Raw genomic sequence first — 25333 nt, forward strand, 5'->3', positions numbered from 1 at the left:
CCGTTACTATCACAGACTCCTGGGGCCTCAGGTTACTTTACAGGTAATTCAGAAGGCGCGCGCACAGACACACACACAAAATTAACATTTTGGGGGGTTAACAGTCTTGTTGCTTAAACAGAACCTAGACTGAGTTATGTACCCCTGAAATACAGCTTTTAATTCCACAGAAAATTAAAATACTAGAACTACATCCCTTCGTGTGTTCTCAGGGAGGAACATTTCTTAAGAGTTCAATAATGAATGTGTGCCACTAATAAATAAGAAATGAAAAGCAGCTGTGTTCAGGAAGCCAGCTGGTTAGTACTACCCTACTAGGTGACATTTTATAATAAGTATTCTAGTAATATACATGATAGAATGCTATCGGTTTATTCTGGTTATCATTTAACCAAATGGCCCAGTTTTTCAGGGTTAACTTGGGTGAGAGTTTTCCATAAATACTAAAGACCTGGCCTTAATCCCCCCACTTCCTTTTGTAGAATACATGTGGCTTTGTTAACAATTTTTCAAGTGTGTAGGTGTGTGTGAAAAGCACAGTTAGGAACTGAAGTGTAGACTGAATCAACATCAAGGTGAAAGGGCAGCTGCTGGGCATGCACACACACACCGGTGAGCTGTGGTGCTGGCTTCTGGCACATGCAAAGGCCCAGCAGGCTACCACTGGAAATATGAGACACAACCTGAAGAAAGACAACACCAAAGCAAAGAGCACCAATTACTGCTGTGGCTCATCACACTCAGTGAGTTTACTGGGCCAAAAGGATAAACTATCTCTGAGTTGCTTTATTAAGGGTGACAAATAAGGATAAAAATGCTCAGCTGTTAAAAGAATTGACAGTTTCTTTCTACCCATCCGTTTCCATAATCCTGCATATTGGTTAGGAACATTACTAAAAGCAAAAATAACCCTGAAGCATATTTGATTTTTGACCTTCTTTGCTTTCCCCTAGATGACTTGTAAGTAGTTTAAGTTTTTGTTTTTTAAGTTGGATTTTCTTTTAGGATAAAAAAGAAACAATCTATACACAGATCTGGTTGGAGAGAACATGGTTTAATTAAAGGCAAAGCTGAATTCAGCAGCTGCAGGTCTTGCACAGACAGACCAAAACAAAAAACAAAAACAAAAAAATAAACACAAAAGAAAGTTTACTACACAAAACCAGTTTCTGATGTAGATTCTCCTCTCCCTCCTCATTACTCCACACTGAGGATGATAAGGCGAGGAACCCCGCCCCAAGAGTCAGAAAACATTCCAAACACCAAATTCTCATGCAGAAATGGGGCTGTAGATGGGACGTGGGCACTACGTGGGACCGAGACGGTAAACCTGGTGAGCTTGTCAAGGGCGCAAGAATCCGTGACAGTTCAAACACTGGAATGTTGCAGCTGCCTGAATGCAGAGCTCAAACACACAGGGTGGGTAAAGGCAGCAGGGAAGGAGGCTTGGGACAGAGGGAAAGGGAGAAAGGTGGACACAGGGAAGGGGCTGGAGAGAAGCACAAAAGGTTTCATATTGCCACTGGGTGGGGGACTTCACCCTTTGGGACCTTTCAAAAAAATAAAACAAAAAAAACCCCAAATACCATGTCAAACTAAAAGAGCAATAACGTAAGCATACAGGACTCCAACCACTGTCTCGGAAGAGCAATGAGCATGAATCTCACCCCTTTTCATTGCTGGGGTTGCCCAGACTCCAGTGACGACCGGGGCTCCTGGATGTGCTTTGCTCTGCAGCTGTTTTCCAGCTCTTAAGTCCCACGCTAGCTCCACACACTCACACGCATCACCCCTCCCCTCTGGGGGGGCAGTCGGGCATGTGCGTGCACACACACACACTCACACACACACACACACACACACACAAAGGAGAGCTCTCCCAGAAAATAAACCCTACCACTAGCACAGCAATTGGACATTTAGATTGTTTCCATAATTTCCCCTTAAAATATTACTTTTCCAGGAAATGACTATCAGTAATGCTGTCCTTCTGTTTCTACACAAGAAAATTTTCAGTCCTCTTTCCTTCTAATAAATATCAAATAAAAGTTTATTTTCCTTCCTTTCGCCTTTTCCAGAATGGACTTCCTTGTGTTTTCTTCTCTGCGTGACGCACACGTGTCTGCGTTGCCTTGAATTTCACTCTGAAAGTGGAGGCTGGGAGACTGCAGCCGGGCAGGGGCCTGGCCCCTCGGTGGGCTATGCAGACGCCGCTGCTGCTGCTTCCTTCTTCTCCAGACTGTCTTTTGGGCCCCAGCTGCTGGACCCCATGCTGTTGCTTCTTGGCGAGATGTTGTGCATGTTAGGAATAATAATGATTACTAGCACACAGCACAGGGTAGAAAAGGGGTGGAGGTAGGGACAGGAGGAGGTGGGTGGTAAGTAGGATGGGGGCACAAAAACCAACCAAACAAAAAATAACCACACTGAAAGCTTCTACCTATTAAAATGCGTCAGGCCATGAATGGACTAGCCTGCCTTCTGTGGGACTGCCTGCTTTGCTACCGTAAAATGTACAGGAATCAAAAACGTTAATTTAAAATCCTACAGCAGTTTGTCTGCAAGTCCAGCCCAGCACCACCACCCACGCTGCATCCTCGATTGGGGCTCAAGCACCTACAGAGTGAAGGGCATTTCCTGCTGGAGTCTCCAGGCCAGAGGAGGGCCCACCAGAACCTTCTGAGTGAAAGTTGAGGCCTTGTCCTCTCCCTTATGGAACATTTCCACTGGCTGAAGAGGTCAGTTTCCCCATCCTGTCACCACCAACCTCTCACAGGAGCAGTGCACGGGGCTTTCTTTGCTACACACTGTCTAGAAGAAGCACATCCGTGTATGGAAGAATTCAATGTGATATCTTACTACTGAGAGTAATAACAATAATAAAAGATGTTCAGGAATAATTTCAACTACATTCTCAGTCAGCAAAGCAATCATTAATGGATTCCTATTTTACTCCCCAAAGAGGAAAAAAAGGACTGAGACGTTCCCATTGGCTTCTCCCATCTGCCTTCCCTTCTCAGCTTTCACTTCCCATGTGGCTGGGGACATGCACGATGGAGAAGGTGAAAGGCGGTGATATCAGGTAACTGAGTGAGACAAACAGCAGTTCCTCTCTCCCTCCGGAAGGCCCCGGGGGGACGGAGAGTTCCTGATGGTTTTTTCTTTTTGCTGCACTGCAGACATTTCGTGCACACTCAGCGGGCTGGTGGAACACTTACACCCTCTCAACAGCGAGAAACAGAAAAGAGGGCTGCCACCTGCAGGGGACTGTGTGGGCCAGTCCTGCAAACCCAACATGCCATGGTTTATGGAGCCTTCATTCCCAGGGTTGCCACTCTGGCCTCAGTGTGGAGGGTTCATGGTGCCTTGTCCCCGCTGCTGTTTCTGCTTCTGCTGCATTAACAGCTGCTCCAAAGCGGAAGGTCCAGGATGCATCATGGAACTGGACCAGATAGACTGAAAAACAGCCCAGAGCTTGTCAGCAGAGGTCAAATGCCTGGTTGTCTTTTAAGGGATTTGTTTTTCAATCCCAGCCAAACATAAAGGCATGTATGCCCCAAGATTCCCAAACCCTAAAAAACCCCAGCTATTAGAAACTAAGTTGTTGTAAGACCAGGTCTTCAAGACAGGTTAGTTCCCATTAAGATCATTTTAAACCAGAAAAGGTGAAAGTATGTTTTATATAAAGTCTTTTTGCTAAAACTCAGCTCCATGTGAGACCAGAGCATTTACCAGAAAGGTTTCAGGCAAACAAAACATTTTTGAAATTAGATGCCCTTCTTTGACTTGTTTAGAAAAGGCTTAAATGAAATATTCCAAGGTGAGTCCGAATTTTCTTAATCTTAGAATCCAACTAAAACCTTCATGTCTGTCCCCCTGAGAATACTGCTTTATCACTAGTGAATTCACAAATTAAAAAAAAAAAGTCCTATTCAAGAATCTTATAAGGCAGACCATGCTTCTAGGACTTTGCTAGATATGTGCTATGAATCAATCCTAAGGGCCTTAGGAATAAGATTAGCCATTTATGTGAATGAAAGCAGAGACATCTCTTGCGGTTCTTGTTCCTGATCCACTCACCTTTAGGCTTTCCATGAGGACAGCAGAAGAATCCTCCATGGATGGGCCATGGCCTGTCCAGGAGCCACTTGAAGTGCTGGCCTGATGCCAACTGCTCTCAGAGGATGATGTTGCTGAGAGATAATCAATGCCAAACCCACCCATGGCTAGGAATGAAGAGATAAGAATAATTCAAGACGTTGTTCTATCACTGCCAAATGCCAAAAGCTAGGGAAGGGTAGAGTAAGTTCTTTCACTTTTGCTAAGCAATGAAGTCTGGATCTCACCTGGCTTATCAGTTTTCCACCGATCTGCCGTTCTCCTATCCCTGTTATCTGGAGTCCCAATGGGTCCAAAATTGGAGAATGGGACAGAATTGTGGTTGTGTGTCGGAGGCGAGCTTGGCAGGCTGCTTGGGTTGGAGGAATGAGGAGACTGGCTGGCTGGTGTTGAATGATCTATGAAATAATAGCAACGCAGGACACTGAACAAAGATGTTTCACAAACATGCCAAGAATGAAAGTTTCCTGTAGGTCTGATCACTTAAATTCTGTTAACAATAATCACAGGGTTTCAGGAGAGGCAAATAAAGGCCCCAAAAGGGATCCTGCCAAATGCACTCGTCTGTCCTGCTGTGCGTGCCTAAGGCACATTCCTTGCCTCACAACTAAAACAGTACGCAGTTTTGTCAAATAAATGCATTCTTTTGGTGTGCCTCTTTCAGATAAGTATAACCGCTCTTCTCTATCAGAACAGAATTGCCTCACCTTAAAAATTACTATTAACTCTGTATTTTTAAAAGTGCAACTTTTCCTGCAAAGAACGAATATCTACAAATAAAACTAAAAAACAGCTGCAAACCTTAAGATAAAACTCGTATTTTTCTCCCTTACAACTCTGCTCATTACTGAGGATGTAAAACAGCTTTTTAGTGTCATTTATCATATGAACCAGTGCATCAGGCTTTTTTTCCTATTTTCCTTCCGAAGTTACTTTAAAAACAAACAAACAACAACAAAATACAAACAAAAACCACCAAGACACAATCATACTATCTCTTAATCAACTTGAGTGTACGGGAAATGCAAGGTCTATAATTTAAAGACTAGTTAATACCTGAACTGGCAGGAAGTGATGGAGACCATGGAGTCCCTTCAAAAAGGGAGTACAATGATGTTTCCTGGGGGGCCATTGAGGGATTAAGTTCTGCTTTAGAGCTGGTTGTCAGGTTTTTCCCATATACCTCATTGAACACACTGTTATTTGGGTATCTTTCCTGAAAGACAATGACCACCAAGTTAACAAACTCACGCCAAAGAAAGAGATTTAAGAAAATGCAGTGTTCATGCTCATGGATGCTTATCTTAAGCCTTTCTTTGCAAGACAAACTTTTGAAGGCTTACTTCTGTTTCTTTCAGTTTTCCCGTTTAATTCATTTGCCTTTTATTTTCCCTCACCCTTTATTTTGCTCTATGTAAACCACCTGGGTTAGAAAGTATGAATAATTTACTTGCTGAACAACAGAGCCCCAGAGACTTTAACATTAAGGAGAAGTTAAACAATTCAAACTTATACAAGTCTCTAGTGTACTCTAATCAAAGGGGGGTGGGGAATAAAATCAAATACCTGGAAAACACCAATATATGGAAGAGAAAGGAAAGAGAAAAACAGACATATTGAAATAGAACGGGAAAGAAAATACTAGCCCACAATAAAAGCACAAAGCAGGATGCTTCACTGTTTACGCACCTGATTGAGAGAGAATCCGGTGAGCGACAGGAAAGAGGATGAATGTGACATGAGCTCTGAGGGCTTCTCCAATAAGGATTTCTTCACAGTCCCGGAAAAAAAGGTAGTTAAATTATGCCTTCCATTTTCTTAATATTAATTTTAAGATACCATGCAACCAAAAGACCACAATTTAAGCATACTTGTACTCACCTATCTTGTACAATTTAAAGCTTAGAAGATATAAATTCAAATCCGTGAATACCATGACACCAGATAAGTGCCAGTTGTCACAGGAGAGACAGAGCCCTCCTGATCAGCACCTCTAATCTAGCGCAGAGATCCTGGCAGGGACCCTGGAAACTGGCAGTTTGGAGTGTTCACTAGGCAAGAACCTCAGGAATCCCTTTGTCAACAGTTGCATTTGAAATACTCTCAAAACAAGAAGGGGAACTGATCTGGCACTGTTTTCTCCCTAAATTTTTAAAACACTGACATTCATGACTTTTAAAAAGCCTTTAAATCCATTTGACAACTGGTTTTGTTAGCATGGTTCCTAACAACTCTATTTGTGGTATATATTAAAATAGTTGCTGAAGTCAAGCTTACATTTATTGGCCCTAAGAAAGTTATTAGGGAAAAAAAAGCTGAATCTCTGATGCTCATTGTCACTGAACTGTTGGTCAACAAAGCATTTATTAAACACCTGCTACATGCAAGGCACTTTCACACACATCATTAACGATGTTAAATATAAGAAGGGCTACCGTAAGGTTTTTTTAAACATGAAAAAAAATCCACTAAAAGGCCCCCCTCTGCTTGTTCCACCATCAGCTTCATTTCCGACGGAAGGGGCAAGCACAACAGGAACTAAGAGATTAGGAAACTGGTGTACAGAGACGTGCTCCCCTGCCTGTCCCTCAAGCCACCCCAGCAAAAAAAAAGCAGCAAGAAAGGCAAACACATAGAGGCAACAGTTTAGTATCTGGACATTCAACAACCTCTAGGCACTGCCATTGCACTACGACTGTTCAAGTGTCTAGGGGATCTTTTATTTCTGTTAATTTTAGTGGGGGGAAGTGAGAGGTCTCTGTGGCCGCTCACTCAGGAAAATTCTTAAGGGAACGTCAAGTGCCAGGGATGGCAGTGTGTCACAAGAGCCATTAAGCAGCTTTCAGTTCTCCTAGTACTAAAATCAATGCACTTTAATCTTACGAATGTCTTCTTACCCCGCGTTTATGGGAAAGAAACAGCGAGAAAGTGGAACTCAAGAATTGTTTTATGTTTTATTAAGATGGCATGAAGGGAGTGGGGGAAAGACCTCATAGCACACATCTTTCTTACAGTCCCCCCACCTTAGTAAAACATCTAAACAATGGCATTCTTTGAAATGCACACTGGGTTACAGAAGGTTATTTTTAAAAGATACCACTAATCAATTCTTAGACTTTATTTTATGTCATTCTAGTTATTTATCACTGTGTTCACTCATTTATGGTACTCCAACTATGTTTATAAATAGAGGCCTTTTCATTTTCACTCATTCTGTTTATGAATCTGGCTCTGAATTTAGATCAGGGCTCTTAGTTAACCAAACAGAAAAGAACCACATACTGTTCGGTAAAATCAATCTAGAATTTTTTTATTCAGTAAAACATCTAGAACATTATTTCATTTCATATTTTGAATACATGAGGAAAAATCTCACTGCTCCTAAACAAGATTAAATGACACCTAAAATTCCTGGGTCCAGGTGGAAATGATACCTGAAAAGTAAGTTAACTGGCCAGCATCACATTCTGTGTGTGACCAGCCCTGCAGGATGCTTTCTGGATAACATGTAACAAAGCTATAACTATAAGATTTGGGGAAACTATGGAATCAGACATGTTTTGCTATGTTCTACTACCATTTGAAGGTTAGTTTGGGCAATCAGGAAATAAGTTTTGAAATTCTATAAAAAAGGAAAGCCCTAGAAAGAAGAAACCACCTATTCCAAGTACTACAAAATCTCAGAAAAGAAGTTGAGGTTAGAGCAAGAAGAATTATGTAAAATACATACAAAGAGGCTTCGTCCAGGAAGAGAGGCGAGAGGCCCCAGCAGAGCTGGGTAAAGATCAGGAGGGTTAGAAAAAATCAGCTCTTCCTCTTCCTCCAAGGCAGCCAGACTCTTTAACAGGTCCGGAGGAAGTAGAGGGGAGCCCTTGGGGTCCTAGTGACAGAAAGGATCACAGTGAGATGCAATAAGGGATGACAAAAGCACAAAGGAGTAGTGGTATGATTAGGGGGGATGAAGGCAACTAAAGTCAAGGAGGAAGAAGTAATGAATAGTGAGACAGTGTTATGCAAAGAGGAAAAGGCTCTGAAACACCAAAGCAAAGTGACACAAGAACAATGGTAGAGAAAGATCGAAACAACAGAAAGAAGCAAAAGTGGCGACAGAGCAGAACATAAAAGGTTAATGTGGGAAGTGAGTAAAACAATGCAACGGAGCAAAGTGATTAGCCTATCTTGTGCTAACAAACAGAGAAACAGCTTTTTTAAAAGTTACAAAAACATAACCGTTTCTCATGAATAAAAAGCACGAGTACAGGGAACTCCACCATCAAAGATAACTGGCTTTGTTCCTCTCAGAAAACAATTTGTTTAAATACGCAATAAACCTATTTTTAAACTTAGATGATTCAGCCCAACTGAGAGGAGCTTTGTCTCAGAATTCTCTAACATGCTGTGTTAGAGATTTCTGCACATGATTTCTCTGCCAGACCATTACAGGTCAAAATCAGGAACAGAATTCTTCAGCTCCCCCAAATCAAGCATACTATGCAATTGTAAAGAGGAGACCAAAAGCTGCACCCATTTACTCAGCAGCATTCTGCAGCACTAATGAAGCAGAGTGACCTTTATAAACATCTACTTGAGAAATTTAAAGGACATGCATCCCCAGACCTAACTCTGAAGTGCCTGGTGATAGGAAAGGACACACACCTCAAATGGCATCCTGGGCACAGGATCCTGCTCTGGACGGAAGACTCCCGGTGACCGTTTGCCCCTGCGGTCCATGTTGGCTTGCTGTGCCATTACAGCTCTGCTATCAGCCATGCTGTAGGAAGAATCCCAGTAGAATTCTGGGATCTTGACTTCTGAGGAATTATGGTTATATGGCTCCATGGGAAAAGGCTTCATTTTTTTCTCTAGAGGCTGCTGCTGCATTACAGGAGGTTGCAGTGACGGCTCAAACAGTTTTATGGGGTCTTGGGTTTGAAGGTAGTAGGGCTGTTTCACAGGCATGATTTTCCCTAATGGGCCTTGAACCTGAGGGGGATTCCACAGCTGTTTGGAGGCATCTGCCTGTTGATACTAAAAAAGAGATGCCTGTCACCAAGATGAGGATAAAATGCAATGTTACTTACACTCAGTACTCAGGAATCACAGAATGAATCTGAGAGATTTTACCACCAACAAAACTCTAGACAATGCAGTTTTGTTTACTCTTTAAGTTTTTCAATACACAGAGCTTTCTGGGAACAGATTAAGGGCACTGAACTCATGTTCTCTTTCAGTTCCATTATTTAAGAGGTTTAACAAATGAGGGTGTGAGTGTGGGTGGGCGCGCACACCTTTCTCCTTCTGCTTCAAGTGCTGTGGGATGACAAATTATTTAAGACTGGTATCATTAACACCTCATCAAGATTACGATACTATTTCCCTTCTGTAGTTTAGGTTCAAATAGAGGAAATTGTTTACAGAAAATCCTTTTCTATAAAGCTCATAAGTAGTAGCAGCAAAGAATGGTAGTTACGATCTATTGTCCTTTACAAAAGTAAAAGGGAGAACACCTGAGCTTTCCTAAACAGCAAAGAGACTTATGTGTTCCCATAATCATTACAAGTCTGAGCAAGAAGTAGCTGAATGCCTAACTAGTATTTTTAATTAACCAAACACAGAATAATTTCAACCTTCCCCTCCCCTCACTTCAGCTGGACAGTACACACAACTGTAAATTACCTGCTGGAATCCAGAGTGGTGAGGAGGGCTTTTCCCCAAAGCCGGCACAGCTTTTGTAGGGGATTGTTGCTGCTGAGCTAGAGCCTGAACCTGCAACTGGCTTGTAGACTGTGCTGTTGGCTGAGCTGGTAAAGATGTAAGGGGTTGCTGGGAAGGTGGCTGTGGTTGTTGAGGTCCCTGGTTCATCGGCCCTGGTCCAGAGGGCCGTTGCTGGCTGTAAGGAATGTGGGACTGTTTCCCAGCTTGCACCTGGTTTCCTGCTGGAGAGTGAGCTGTAGGCTGAAGAAAGGTTCCCGGGACAGAAACACCAGCTGGGAAGGTGTAACCTGAGCCCATAGAAAATGCCACAGGAGGGGGGATAACATAGGTTGGGGGCGGGAACCCTTCAAAACAGAAGAACATAGCTTTAGTTCTAAGGAAACTTAGCAAAAGAAAGACAAAAAATAGTATAGTCATTTTGGGCTGGGGTGGAGAAGAGATCTTCTAATAAATTATAAAAGACAGGGATCAACCGTCAAGTAAGACTGATCCAGCGTCAATCTTTAACCTGATTTCAAGAATTAAATATAGACTATTGGCTGCTACTTCTATCCACGGAGGTAACTGGAGAATCCTAAAGGCAGTTTCTTAGATGTCATGGTTAGTGACAGGAATTCCTTCATAATAACAAGCATACACTTGTACATAAACTACAGAGAAATAGCTCAAAAAACAATTTCATAAACATTAGGGAAAAGAGAACTAACTCCCTTATACCTTTTAACATTATGGTTTAGTAATGTCACTCAGAGTCTAAAATTTCTCAGTGGGTTAATAGAAACTCCTACACAGATGGAATTCAGCAGAAGAAACTACAAAACATATATTTTTACCTGGCCGGCTGGGAAGAGGAGGAAAGGCTCCAGGGTGATGAATGGGGATGAACTGGGAGTTACTTGCTTGACTTGGAGCTTGAGTTACAGGTGTTTTCCTGGCTTCAGACACTGGAGTCCTTCTTAATTCTGTCTGGGATTTTACCTATGACCAACCAGAAGCAAAACTATCTATAATAATCTGAAACTCAAACATGTCAGAAAGAAGCACCTACTCTCAGAAAGTATTTAAAATCCTACTATGTCCCCCCCCCCAAAAAGTATATGCTGCAGTTATTTCACTTCACCTAAATTAAAAATGGGAAAGTCAAATTATTTAATTGCCAAAGAAAGTTGTAAGGGCTTAGTTTTACTTGTCTAATTATTTTGCTTTCACAATATCATAAAAGTACGAAATACAGAAAAGACCTGAGAATTCATTTGTTTTACAAATGAGACACCTGATGCCAACAGGTTTAAAAAGCTGCCTATGATCTTAAGCCACTGTTATGGGCCCCATGGCCCTGTATTCTCTTAATGTACATGAATTATGAATGAATAATGACCACTAATCCACAGATGAGACACTTTTGGCCCTCAGTTTAACTTCATCTGGGCAGCTTTAAGGGTATCAGTCAGGCATCCACCCTCTACCCTGCAACCCTACCACCCCCAGAATAAATAAGGATACTTTCAGCAGTAAGAAACAGGCCTGAGATCCTACACACGGAGCTGGAGAGAAGTAGATGCCATATGCACTACTCAAGTAATGTAAAGATGAGTAAAGTGAGTAAAAATAGGTAGCATTTATATAAAACTCAGGATGAGGTACAGAGGGCGGTGATACATTGACTACTGTCAGGTTTTCTTTAATCATCAATAGTCAGATTTAAAAAGGATGGCACCAGAAAAGAGATTTTATTTTCCGTCTGGACCTTTTGGGGAGGCAGTTTCAGAGGACAGAGCCGGAGCAGACCGGAAATGCTGAACTCTTTATCCCTAAAACACTGGTCCTGCGGCCTTATAATTCTTTTGTTTTCTTCCTTGCCTTTCCCCAACACCTCTCACTTTCTCTGTGCCTTTCCTCAATTTCTACCATGTTTTTCTCTGTTTCTTCCCCTATTATTAACCTTAAAACAGAACTACTATGTTCTTATTTCTCCCTTTCCCTGCAAAAAAACTGTAAGGGAAATGCACTGCAGGTAATGTTTATTTGTAAGCAGACTTCAAAACTGTAAGATTCCTCACGCCTACTGTAAATAAATACATTTGCCAAAATGTGTTAATAATCAAATGGCTACAAACATTAGCGGTGTTAATAAAACCAGCACAGAGTAAAGACCCTTTTGTTTATATGAAATCATCTGTATCTCCCTGGAAAGAGGTGTGTGTGTGTGTGTGTGTGTGTGTGTGTGTGTGTGTGTGTGTGTGTTTTTAAAACAAAAGTCACAAATAACTGAGCAGTGTTTATCCTTTCCCAGCAAGAGACTTGGGTTCTTGCTTTACGGATAACACTGAGGTTATATAATGCTACTAGCTGGGGCCGGTATAAATGTCAAGGAAAATAGCCTCATCTTTCCCCAAGAATATATTTTATTTTGTATAGTGAATCTGAAAAACAAAAAACAAAAAACCACCGTGTAAGCCTTAATATACTTGGTTCTATGGGATCTATAAAAGACCCCAAATTTTCCACTATAGCATTAATAAATCACAATTATACCTTCCAAAGAAAATGTAATTCTTTGTGAAATTGATAGCTCTGCAACTGGTTACTTAAACTGGAGAGAACTGACAAAAATCAGGTTGAGATTTTTTTCACTCACATTACAATTCCTGAGAGTTGGTGGAGTACCCATCTACCATAGTTCTTTACATGACCTTACTATGCAGCCTTCTAAGAATGCATTGAAGCTTCCAGAATAGTCAATTCTCAAGGCTTTAGGAACAAAATGAAAAATCTTGCCTTTTGTGTGAGTCTTCCTCTACCTGCTTTATAGTTCAAATACAGCTTACCTGCACTGCCACATTCTGCTTTCCTGTTTCCTGTAACTTTTCTAAGGTGCATTTCTTGGTTTCTGTTTTCCTCTTGTTGTTGTCCTTCTTTCCATCATTCTTAGTTACAGTTATTCCTTTGCTATAGTCCCTTCTCACCTCTTTGGGAGGAAAACTTCTTCCTTGGTCTCTGTTCACTTCTCGTGGCTTAATGTTCTCTTTGAAGGTGACCACTGGTTTCTCTCCTGTGTCACAGTTGTTGCTTAGATTTCGGCCTGTAGACAGCACTGATTTCAGTCCTGGGTTCCCATCCACAGCCAGTGACTCTATGATGGTTGTTTCTTGCAGAATGAGGTTCTCTTTGGCTTCACTGGGGTCTTCCAGTATTAACTCTGGGATTTCTGTGATAAACAACAATTTCCCTACCTCATTTTCACACTGAATCAGCCTAAAAAAGTAAAAATAAATCCATATATGAAAAACACAAATCTAAAAGACAATAACAACTGAACTGTGTATGGGTCCCACAGCCTTAAAATGTGGGAAGCAGCAGGGTATAACGGTGTGGATTCAGGTAACATAAAAAGCAGTTATGTAAACTCAGATTCTCATTATCCCACTGAACATCACCACCACACATTCCCATGCCCTTTTAATGTTCTCTAATAAGTACAGCTACATTTACTCAGCATGTTTTAAGCACAAGACACTAGACTAGGCCCTTGAAGTAGCTATAATTCCTGTTTTATAGGTGTGAAAACTGAAGCTCAGAGGTATTATGTTTATTCAAATATGCAACCATGTGAGTGGCTTACAGTATAATATGAACCTGAATACAAAAATGAATATGAAACAGTTACTGACTTTGGAAAGGTTATAATCAACCACAGTGATCCTAAGGACACACACTTGGGGAAGTGGCAGAACTAGACACTGAATTCAAATCTATCTGACTCTAAAACCTATGCCCTGTCTATTACACCAACTACCATACCTGCTTTATATTTAACTAGCACCATCCTGGTCTGTCTTGACTGAAACTGACCACCATGCCCCTGTCAATACAAATCACCATAACTGTGAACATACAATTTAGTTAGATTTATATAGATGTTTATAAATTGGAGAAAAAGCTCATGATAAACAGTGGCGACAAGGCAAACTCCTCTAAAATAGGCAGTGTAATGAGAGAACAGAGGTTAAATAAAGAGATACGTATGATCACTAGGGTCATAGTTTGATGCTGTGTTACCAACATTTTGACTTAAGAGTTTACAATCAATAGCATTATACCAAGTCTAAAACTCATGTGGGGGCTGCGTGTGTATCTGATGAGGAATACCTTGGCTGATTATCTGCGATCCATTTGCCTATAGAGATCAAGCGCTGCTGTCGTATTTGTCTTTGCTGACCCTCTTTGTCTCCTGTAATACCCTGGTGGCCTTTGGAAAAATCCAAGTTCCTAAAATTGATATAAGCAAATTATAGAAAATTAAACCTAATGAACTGCAATGGCTTCAGATTTTTCCATACAGGTCAGCTATTTAATGTAAGCAACTGCATTTGCTTGAATTTATTTACACTCCCAAAGACTGTAAATACAATGAAGCAAAGTAGAAAAGACAATATGCAAAATTCACTATATTAATGTGATATTTTTACTTATATTTCACTTTCTCACAGAGGAGCTCAAATAAATCACCATCTTCTATTGGGAAAGATTCTTTTATCCTAAGAATAAAGTTTTCATTAACACTAACCTTGCATTATAAGTAACTTACTTCAAATGACCATGGCAATGCTAAGGGTCTCTGAAATGCCTATTCTAACAAATAGTAGTAATCTATACACTTTAAGGTGGCCCAATCTAAATCAGAAAAAATGTATACATATCATAAAGTACATAGAGCAAAGAACTAACTGACGTTAGAAAGGTAAGTCAACCTAAAAAATAAGGATTTTTCAGATTTCTCATTAAGCTATCTTTAAAAAAAAAAAAAAAAAAAAGCAGCAGCATCTAAGAATTGCTAGGCAGTAGGTCAGATACTAAGGATACAAAGATAAATGAGAAATAGTCCCTACCTTAAGGAACAAATAATTATGATTTAATCTGAAGAAATAAAAGCTAAACAAAGAATAAGAGAAGCATAATAAAGAAGGGTTAGTTTCTTCCGATAAGCTCTGAAAAGGTTTCACAGAGTTAAGTGATACCTGAGCTGGACCTTGAACAGGTATGGTTAAGTGTTAACAGGTTGGTAAGGGAAGGGCAAACGAGGAAGTGGGAATGTTCTAGGCATAGCATGAACAAAGTTTTGGAGGAATAAATATACAGAGCTATTCAAGTACAGGACATAGTGTATGTATGATATGTGTAAGTACTGGAGGGGAGGAAGGTGAAAGTGGCAGGAAATATGACTGAAAAACTAAGCATTTGGACATTAAGCTTAAAAAGATATTATAACAACTGGGGATGGGTAAATTGAAGTTTTTGTATTAGTAATGGGACATCATCAAGCCTGTACTTTAAAAATATAATTGCTGAAGCAGAGTAGAATGGACTTGATTAGGTTGATTAGGAAGCTTTTTAATATGCTAGGTAAACAGTGATAAAAGCCATCTACCTGAAAGAAGGTCTCAAAGCCAAGAATCCTTGTAACTCGAACTCCTCTGGAAGTGGTGTAGCTACAGAAGGGCAGAAAACAAGATTTGTAAATATCTTAATTAAAATATTGTCATTCAGCAGGATATTACTTCTTAAATTAAAAAAAAAAAGAGTATTTTTTAGACAGAAAGAAACTATAATGCTCATAGTTCTCTGCTCTTCTTTATAGTAATCTTGATAGAATAACTTGCCTGTCAAACCCCTGCATGTTCCTTTGGGCCCTAGACATTGTCCTAATACTCACCTACTACTCATTGCTGAGGAGGATGGGTACAATGTACTTCTTTTCCCCCTAGGAGCCTTAAAGATTCAAAGCCTCGGATCCATTAATCACAATGTTTAGGTTATCTCCTTGTTAACTCAAAGTATTGAATACCAACACTGACAACACTTGGGAGCTTGTAAGAAATACAGAATCTTGGGCATTATCCTAAACCTACTGAGTCATAAACTGCATTTTAACAAGATCCCAGGTGATTCATTTGCAAATATGATGCTTGAGGGGCACTGATGTAATGGAAGAAAAATAATCAGAAAGGAGTCAACTACGGATTGTTCAGTGCAGGATTATTTATAATGGGGAAATTTTTTAAGCAAATGGACAATGATAAAATAAATTATGGCAGAGCCACAGGATGGAATATTAAGCAGCCTGTAAAAATCATGTTCCAAAATGTTTAAATGACAAAGGAAAAGGCTAACAATGTAGTGTTAAATTATAAAGCAGGTACAAAGTTGTATCTGATATCAATCACATGCAGGTTGTGTGTATGTACACATAAGTAAAAGCCTCAAAGAAAATACACTATCATGTGAATAGTACAGAAAGTATCTCTGTATGAGAGAATTAAGGGTGACTTATGTTATGTTTGTATGTCCCAAATGTTCTATGATAAGCAAGTATTACTTTGAAAGAATAATGTTGTTCACATTAGTTCCTTAAAAAAAACTACTAAGAGTGAGGAGGAAAGGAAGATGGAAAGAATCTGAAGGTACTACACTCTCTGGACTCCTATGCAAATGTAGCTAAACAGGAGAATAAGCTGCTGAGAGAACTGGAAGAACATTACCTCTATTTCCACCCACTTAATCAATATAGAGCTCAAAGTCACTTCTGAGTTACTACATTTAAAGTCAAACACTTAAGAACAAAACCCTGTTTTTCTCTGGCGTTAAGCCCACTATTAGTGATGGAGAACAATGTCAGCGACACAAGGTTAAGGTAGCCCTTACCATTAGTACTTGAAAGATCCTCTTCATGGGGGTGGAAACTATTCAGAAGAGAAATTAGCCAAGGCCAAATGCTGTAAATTAAACAGATAGTTCAGACTTTATTTTTGCATGAAAAACCAGAACACTAATAAGCCATGCAAGTGTTACCTATAGGACCGTGACTATGTATTTTTCCCTTGCTTCAGCATTTTAAAGGCTGTATGATTTCCTAAAACATATTTCCAAATGTGTCTAGATAAGATACACCAAAAGGGCCAAATTTCCATGATAGAGACCTACTACTGCAGATCGTTTCCCAGGCTCCTAATTTAACAATTAGCAAAATTAATTTGTCAGTTTTAAACATTGATATTTACTGAGAAAACTTTGACCAGAGAAATAGCACATTATGTTTTTATAGTTTTCACATACATTATCAGTTGTGGAACCCATTACTAGTTTTTAATCTGTGATGGGGGTGTGTGGTTACATCATAGTCAAATCACATTCTCTGTTCAAAGTGATGACTATGCCTTTTTATGATACAACAAAATCCACACATTGCTGTAATATCCTTACCTCTGTTTCCTAATACAAAATTGTTGCCAAAGTTTGCAAAATATTAAAAAACATTCGTAATATTTAGTTAAAATATTAAAAATAATCACGATCTACTGAAGGTAACATTAAGGTTTTCTTGAAATATTTAACAACCAATGTTGGTGAAAAGTGTGTTTTAAAAAAAGAAAGCCCAAGGTGAGTTGCCCAGGATAGAGAAATTGGATGTACATCACCACATCACAGAAAAAACCTGGAAGCTGACAACTATTTGACAGTTTTACACTTTGAAATATGGGAATATGCTGCTTAAAAAAATATAAATGAATAATATAGAAAAAATATATAAGGAAATAAACACTGAAGAATAAATGTCTGCTACAAGTCTTTGGGGATGTAACGAATTACGAGACAGTTGAAAAAGAAGGTTAATAACCCAAAAAAGAATGTTAGGCTAGAACAACGTCTTTATGCAACAATTATGAGATCTCAAGAAACAGACTACAGAAAAAGAGTGTGAGAAATGGTTTAATGATATATTGCTTTACCCCACTGTGGGTTACTTAAGTCTAACTTTGCTTTCTACAAAGGAAAAAAATACATCACTATTTCATGCATTTGTTAGCTTAAGATAACATGCTCTCAAAAAAAGTACAGAGGAAAACAAGTTCTAGAAATTGTAAAGGCCCAAAAGCAAGAAACTGAAGGTTATTTGAATATATATAAAACTTTGAGTTCACAAAGAGGAATTGTTTTTTTCATCATTTAAAAGATATAAATGAAGATTATTACACCTTGATATATCAGACATATAAGGAAAATCTTCAGTTTTAGAGAAATACCCCACACTAGCCTAAAATGAGTAGTAACATAATTTAAGACAGAATGAAATACCTGCAAGGCCATAATTCTAAAGATCCCAACAAATCTAAGAGAAGGAATGGGGAAGAGAAAATGATAGGGAAGAAAAAGGAAAAATGTTTGTAAATAAACTATTCCTTCTGGCTGAATATCCTTTGCAACGATAAGAAATGGGAATGCACCGGGAGTTCCCTGGTGGTCTAGTGGTTAGGACTCGGCGCATGGCCCGGGTTCAGTCCCTGGCCAGGGAACTGAGATCCTGTAAGCTGTGTGGCTTGGCCAAAATAAAATTAAAAAGAGAAAGGGAAAAAAAAAAAAAGAAAAAAAGAAAGAAATGGGAATGCACAGAATGGGCCTAAAAGATCACTGTATAGGAACAAAAATCTGAATAAAAATATCAAAGCTTCTTTCACAGCATTACTGATATAAGTTACTGAACCAAACACAAGTTCTAAAGTACACACGGGAAGGAAAAATGTATACCTCTGGTCGAGAAATGAAAACCCAGTGCAAGAAAGCAATGTCTAAAAATATGTATGACTTACTAATACCTACATTGGCACAGAAAGGAGATGTGTAGTATGCTGTACTATGTTGCTAAACTCTATTCATGACAATGTCAAAAATGAAGGTGCTTAAAGTTAGGTTTGAGGGGAAAAGAGGAAAGAGAAGTATGCATAAGAGGGATCACAGGGTCTTAAACGTGGCTTGGACATTTTCTAGGTTGTGACCTTGGTCAATGTGTAGATACTGGGCCACAAAGCAGATATTTCAGAGACTCTCCTAATATCCACCATCAAAATATGCAGGGGAAAAAAATATATGCAGGGGAGGAACTTCCCACTCACTGCAAAGCCTTACTGGAAATATTTATTCCTATAATCAAAGGTACACTGAAAGCTTTCATTTGTCACTGTAAAATGAATAGTTCCTAAGAACTGTCAGAATTATTCTGAGTAGAAATTACAGAGAAAATAGTGAGAGCCAAAATAACTTCCAATCTTCTATGCTTAAAACAAATATAACTCAAATCGGGTGTTACTAAAAGGCAACAAACAGCTTATGTACGGAAAAGAATGGAAGAAGTAAAAATCTCTTCCCTTCAACTCCTAAGCATAAAATTGGGGCATATTATAATGAATAAGAAACAAACTGGTTTTATTTCTATTTCATTTTGAAATGTGAAAAATGCCTTTTCCCCAGGATGGCAACCAGGAACAGGGGGAGCACACAGGGAGTCAGAAATCCTTAAGATTGTGCCTCACATGAAGAATTCAAACAAATAAATAAAAAGCATACAAAGAAGTCTTCAGTTCAATTTCTAGAGAGTAGGTGGAAAATACAAAGTCTTCCATTATTCCAATACTGTTTTAGAAGGCAGTTTCTACATATCTGAATATCAAACAAACAAAGCACACAAGCTAACATGAAACTCTGAGACACTTACTACTGTCTTTCATCCACCACTGCCTCCTGAAAGACCCTGGGTCTGAGTCTCAGCCAGTCCATGGAGACCTTGACTGCAGGTAGGGGATAGGCATTGTAGGATTCCTCCTGAGACTTGTTCTGGAGAGGACACTTGCACAGGATGCCAAGAAAAGACACTGAAAGAAAAAATGTGTTCAGAGAGCATAAGATATTTGAAATTGTGTACCAGTCCGAATTAAAATATTATTATGAGCCTCCTGCTGTACCCTACTTAATACTTAAAATATCTTACAGCTTCTTTCTAAAAAGGCATTTTCTTTCCTATGTTAAAAATGTTATAGATACAGTTGATGAGGGGGTGTCAGCAGATAAAAGGACAGAACTTAGGGTTTAAGCCTCCTGATTCGATACTAAGAAATGTAGGACACTTTTTAATGTTACTAATGCTTTGTTATAATGATGAAAATACCTAAGATCATGCTTTCCAAAGAAGATGGCACAGAAAGTTAACTGATTTAATACTCACTAAAGAGGGCCAGCAACTGTGTCCAACACAGCTGCTCATCTTGGCTATAACTATGCTGTTCCGTTTCATTGCTAAAGTCACGAAGGTGATGAAGTTGAAACAGGTTAATGACAGTGACGTGAACTAACTGCTGAGAGTTGAAAGCTTTTTGGAATAGCAGCCTCTGTAAAAGAAGACGGGAATACTGAATATATTATCAAGAACAGAAGCCATCTTTGACACAAGAATTAAACTGGCAGTCTGCATTTAAAGCCACAAAGGTAACATTTATAGATGAGTATTTTAATTTGAGTCTGACATGGTCTGATGTTTCTCATGTTGACTTTTTGCCTTGAAAGGATTAAACCCAGACACCACAGAGCTGTTTGAGCTGTTTTTTTTTTAAACAATACTTTTTTCCATGAGAAACTATACATTTTATAATTTTAAAAACACATTTACTTATTTATTTATGGCTGTATTGGGTCTTCATTGCTGCGCATGGGCTTTCTCTAGTTGCAGTGAGGGCTACTCTTCATTGTAGTGCATGGGCTTCCCATTGTGGTGGCTTCTCTTGTTGCGGAGCACGGGCTCTAGGCGTGAGGGCTTCAGTAGTTGTGTCACATGGGCTCAGTAGTTGTGGTGCATGGTCTTAGTTGCTCTGCAGCATGTGGGATCTTCCCAGACCAGGGCTCGAACCTGTGTCCCCTGCATTGGCAGGTGGACTCTTAACCACTGCGCCACCAGGCAAGTCCCTGTATATTTTTTTAATATGATCTGAGACAAACATTTTAGGGGACTATCAATAAATTTATACATCTTAATCCATTAGAAGCTGTTTTATAAGAGATGCAAACATACTAAAATATTAAACTGGGGCCAATGACTAGAAAGTAGGTGCACAGAGTGAAAATCAAAATTTCAAATAAAAAGACTCAAAAAATATGTTTTGAACTCTTGGCACATAATAGGTGACTTAAAAAATTTGTCATATTTTGACACATTTAAAGAAACTTATTTATTTTTAATATTTTTTTATTTATTTAATTTTTGGCCCTGTCAGGTCTTAGTTGCAGCATGCGGGATCTTTTGTCGCGGTGTGCAGGCTTCTTTCTAGTTGTGATGCGCAGGCTCCACAATGTACAGACTCAGTAGTTGCAGCACGTGCGCTTAGCTGCCCTGAGGCATTGTGGGATCTTAGTTCCCCAACCAGGGGTTGAACCCACGTCCCCTGCATTGGAAGGCGGATTCTTAACCACCAGGGAAGTCCCAAAAGAAACTTATTTATAAATGAGAGAGACAGCAAGAACATATCTGGAACACAGGGTAAATGGTAAACTAAAGCAATCATTAACAAGTGTTATAGGTGCTTCAACAAATTATTACACTTACATTTTCCCCTATTAGAAAAGCATGGTCTTCATAATCAAATTTCTTTTACTTAATAACTAGGTGTTCACAGTGACCTGCTAATAAGCACTATATGGAAAAATTCACCTACATGCTCTCAGTTAGCCTTAACTTCATCACCCTTCTACCTCAATATCTACAGAAATTTAGATTACTCCCATATAAAATATTTTTCAAACGCAAGTTCCTAACAAAGTTGATAGCTATTAGAGATAATACCTGGCTTCGCCCTACACTTTAGCATAGCCAAGCACTCTCCCTCCCCAGGGAAAATTTTTGGAGAAAGTGGGCGATTCACTGTCACTAGCCTTATGGTGGGAAACAGAAAACTACTTACAGTTCTACCAGCAGTGACAAGAGACCCTACCATCTCAGAAATTTAAAGCTGCCTTTGTTTAGCCTATTCTGAGATTTTCTTTTTTACATAGTTAAAGAATCTGAAATATCCAGAATAAGTTCTATAATTCTACTAATAAGACCTTTCACGTTATCATTGGAAAACAGTACAATTCTACTTTTCTTTAACTCTGTTCTCCCTATCATCTCTCTGTTTCCTTGTCATCTGCCTTTCCAGTATATACGTCAAGAATGCTCACTCCTTTTCTAAAGATATCGACCATTTTTCTTTCCTCTCCTCTACTCCGAATGTCCTGAAATGCTATCTCTTCTCCAGAGTTCTCCCACAAAACTTCTCCTTCAATCTCTACATCCAACCTCATAGATCAAGCTGATCGTTTACAGAAATGCATAATATTGGCATGAGAATATTAATTTGTATTTTTCAAAAAGCATTTTTTCCTGTAAGTATAGTTTATAGCAATGTATCCCTTGTATCTATAAATCCACTGGCATTTATTTTAGAAGGTGATGTCCTACCGAACAAATCCTAGCCCTTTAAAAAAATTTTTCTAGTGTATGCACAGAAACATTAAAGCATATGAGTGCAGCCTAGTACTAGCAAATGATAATGTAAGTTCATGAACACACAGACTTTGTCTTGTTCTCCCCTGTATATCTCTAAGAGCTTCAGAAAAGTACACAGTAGAGAGTAGGTACTCAAACACTTAGTGAAGGAATAACCCAGACCTTTAGAAGTAAATATGTAATTATTCAGTTGTAATTTCGTAACATTTGGATTGTATTTTAGTAAACAAGAGGAGTTCCCTGGGAACAAAATCAAACCGGAACTGACTTATTGTTCCTCAAAGACACTTTCAACAGCAGTTGAGGAATATACTGAACTAAATACCATTAAGAAACAGCACACATTTAACAGATAGAAAAAGCCTTGTATCTCAATTCCTAAATCCCAGGCCTTAAGTCCTTCAACGAACCTCAAGTTGGTACACGTTTCTGCTTAGTAGCTAAAGACTTGCTAGTTAGACAGATACACTGATGTTTACATGTGGATAATACTAATTATCTATAAAGGCTTTAGAAATACTTACTCAACTATGCTAAAATTTCACTCCAACAACTTTCTTCTGACATTTCAGTACTGGGTGAGGTTTAAAATAGATCTGCCTCATACTATGTTTAACTTCAGAGTGTTGGAATGATATTTCAAAGTGTATTTTAGCAACTGCCCACATACACCCACCAGAACTTCACATTCAGAAATATATCTGAAGAGAGTATTAGTATTTGAGGTTGAACCAAATACAAAATTGACTACATTTATACAAGAATAACTTACATAGAGAAGATCTCACTAAGGTAGGTCCCCGCTTCCTCCCCATTTAGGGAGTGTATCTTTCACAGAACCAGAGCTGGAAGCAAGATCAAAACGTCATCTGGTCCAACTCCCTGCTAGTTAATGGGACTGCATCTAAACCATCCAAGAAAGATGGCTGTCAATCCGACTCTTAATCTCTCAAAAGAGAGACCCCCCTCAGTAACCCCCTACAGTCTTTATTTAAATTTTAAGATTTTATTTCTGACCTCAGGAAGACAAAGGTGAGTTATTTTAAAATAATCCTTCATAGAACTGAAAACTTATAATGAAACTATTTAGCCTTGTTTGTTTTTCTAGGCTGAACAGCCTAGGGCTTTAAAAAGTTGGTTGTTTCTTTCATGTACCCAACTCTATAAATCATGGGCTAAATTTAAATAGGTCACTAAGAGAAGCAAAGAACAGAAGGGGACTCTAGAAGCTTATTTTAAAACAAACTATGTCTATTATAGTTATTTAGTATGATCTCTTACACATAAAAAGTATCAACTAAAAATGACTATCTGTAAAAACTATTTCACACTGACTATATTTGGCTAATTTATTATCTCAACTGTCTAAGTTCAGCAATCTCTGGAATGTGAAACTTTTATAATACTTATAAAACTGTAAAGTAGTTACAGACAATTCCCCAAGTGTATAGATACTCAGAAGTAACCAAGAAATATAAAATGTTCTTTGAGACTTTCTTGTTTACTGTTGATTCTAGTGACTAAAACAGTGACTGATATACATACTAGCCAAATATTTGTTGAATAAATGAACTAAAAATAAAATTAATACTAATACTTAATTTTGACTCCTCCAACATTATATAAATTATACTACATTTAAACTGCCAATTTAATATACTAGTAAAAAATTATTTTCATATATATAAATAGAACAAAGGTTACTTAATTTTATCTCCTTATACAAATTAGTACAACATATTCCTGTTGAATGAAACTCTCATTACATTCCTTCAATCAACCACAAACTCTGATAGATCAAAGCACAATGAGAACAATGCGCTCGGTTTGCAGAATGGGATTACTATCTATGAAGTAGGTAACAGAATCATATCTAAATACAGAAACCATCAAATGTAGGACTTCCAAAACTGAGAAAAGAAAGGTGCTTGGTCTGAGAAGGAAGGAGGAAAAACTGTTTTTTCCCACTATGATATTTTCTGCCAAATGATATTTTCAGCTACTTAGTGAAAACACTGCTGCTGTATTTCTTTATATAGACAGCACCTCAGTTTAAACTGAAGGAATGCTGTATGCAAGAATTTCACATGCTTTAAATTTAGTTTTTATCAACAGTTTGCAATTAAGTAATGACATAAAAAGTGGGAGTAAGCCTCCTCCAAATCTTACGCTTCCTCATTTAGACAAGACAAAAAATTCTCTATTTAAAAAAATCTAACCTTAAACTGTTCTTCCAATTTCTCTCGAAGAGGGCTCAACTTTTCCAAGCTCTTACTCAGGTACACATGACCATGGAACTTAATAAAGGCCTTGATGAAGTCAGAAACACCCCATTTGGTTTTCACCTCATCCCGGCTGAAACGAAAGAAAAACTTCCATGAATCTTAAGCAACAAAATGGCGAAAACCTCTTACAGGAGACTTCGATTTGCAAAAACACATTACTTGAGCACCTGTGACTCAAGGAGAGGATTCGGCAACTGACTGACTTTTCAACTGCAACACTCTCAGATGAGTCAGTACTCAGCAGCCTGTACTCCTCCACTGGGAACAAATCAGAGGCTGACTGGTTGAAATTCAGTGATGACTACATGCAAAACTATTGTAATGTATATGTTTAGAAATTAGGCAAACCTAAGAGAAGAGAAGCATAGGTAACTGGCCATTATTTCTTACATGCCCAAATTTGAGGGGTGAAGGCTACCAGGTTACAAAGTCCTCTTGGAAAAGTCAACCCTACCTTTCCAGTGCTTTAGAAAGTGCTTTTTGTAGATTAGTAGAGGCAGCTGGGAAAGGGAACTTCACAGCAATGCTTCTGCAGTAGTAGAAAATTGTGGTCAGATGGTCTCCTTTGGAAGAAGCTAAGATAGCCAACTGATTGTAAGGCTGACCTAGAGGAGAAAGTTAAGATTCTAGAGCAACCCAAAATGCATGAAGTCTTGCTATCAGAACATAGAAGGTCAGTTTTTAAATCTTTATATTAACAATGGGGATTATTTTATGAAGTAAATCTCATGACTACCTCATTAAAAATGGCATAATGTAAAACAGCACACTTCAGCTATGGTACATATTGTATTTAGGTTGAAAAGTCACATAATTAGGATGAAGAGCACAATAAGTTCAAATAAGA

At 38.8% G+C, this 25333-nt stretch overlaps 1 protein-coding gene across 10 annotated transcripts in view; it reads right to left on the reverse strand.

The window, feature by feature from the left end:
* Positions 1–1033: 1033 nt before the first annotated feature.
* Positions 1034–25333, reverse strand: part of SMG7 (SMG7 nonsense mediated mRNA decay factor) — a 69661-nt gene continuing 45361 nt past the window's right edge. For 3 of the 10 annotated variants that reach the window (XM_029227319.1, XM_029227318.1, XM_029227317.1), the window contains 17 exons: positions 24941–25091; positions 24421–24556; positions 19889–20051; positions 19382–19538; positions 16537–16607; positions 15263–15323; positions 13984–14103; positions 12663–13089; positions 10668–10812; positions 9796–10178; positions 8776–9147; positions 7850–7999; positions 5809–5889; positions 5176–5335; positions 4347–4517; positions 4081–4226; positions 1034–3456 (listed from right to left, as the gene is read on the reverse strand). In XM_029227319.1, the coding sequence (XP_029083152.1) occupies positions 3343–3456; positions 4081–4226; positions 4347–4517; positions 5176–5335; positions 5809–5889; positions 7850–7999; positions 8776–9147; positions 9796–10178; positions 10668–10812; positions 12663–13089; positions 13984–14103; positions 15263–15323; positions 16537–16607; positions 19382–19538; positions 19889–20051; positions 24421–24556; positions 24941–25091 (3008 nt within the window). In that variant the 3' untranslated portion in view covers positions 1034–3342. The remainder of the gene's footprint in view (positions 3457–4080; positions 4227–4346; positions 4518–5175; positions 5336–5808; positions 5890–7849; positions 8000–8775; positions 9148–9795; positions 10179–10667; positions 10813–12662; positions 13090–13983; positions 14104–15262; positions 15324–16536; positions 16608–19381; positions 19539–19888; positions 20052–24420; positions 24557–24940; positions 25092–25333) is intronic. The other 7 variants (XM_029227326.1, XM_029227320.1, XM_029227322.1 and 4 more) reach the window with 6 other exon arrangements.

The sequence above is a fragment of the Monodon monoceros genome, unplaced genomic scaffold, assembly GCF_005190385.1.
Source record: "Monodon monoceros isolate NGI ecotype Baffin Bay Population unplaced genomic scaffold, NGI_Narwhal_1 Super_Scaffold_18, whole genome shotgun sequence".
Taxonomy (NCBI): domain Eukaryota; kingdom Metazoa; phylum Chordata; class Mammalia; order Artiodactyla; family Monodontidae; genus Monodon; species Monodon monoceros.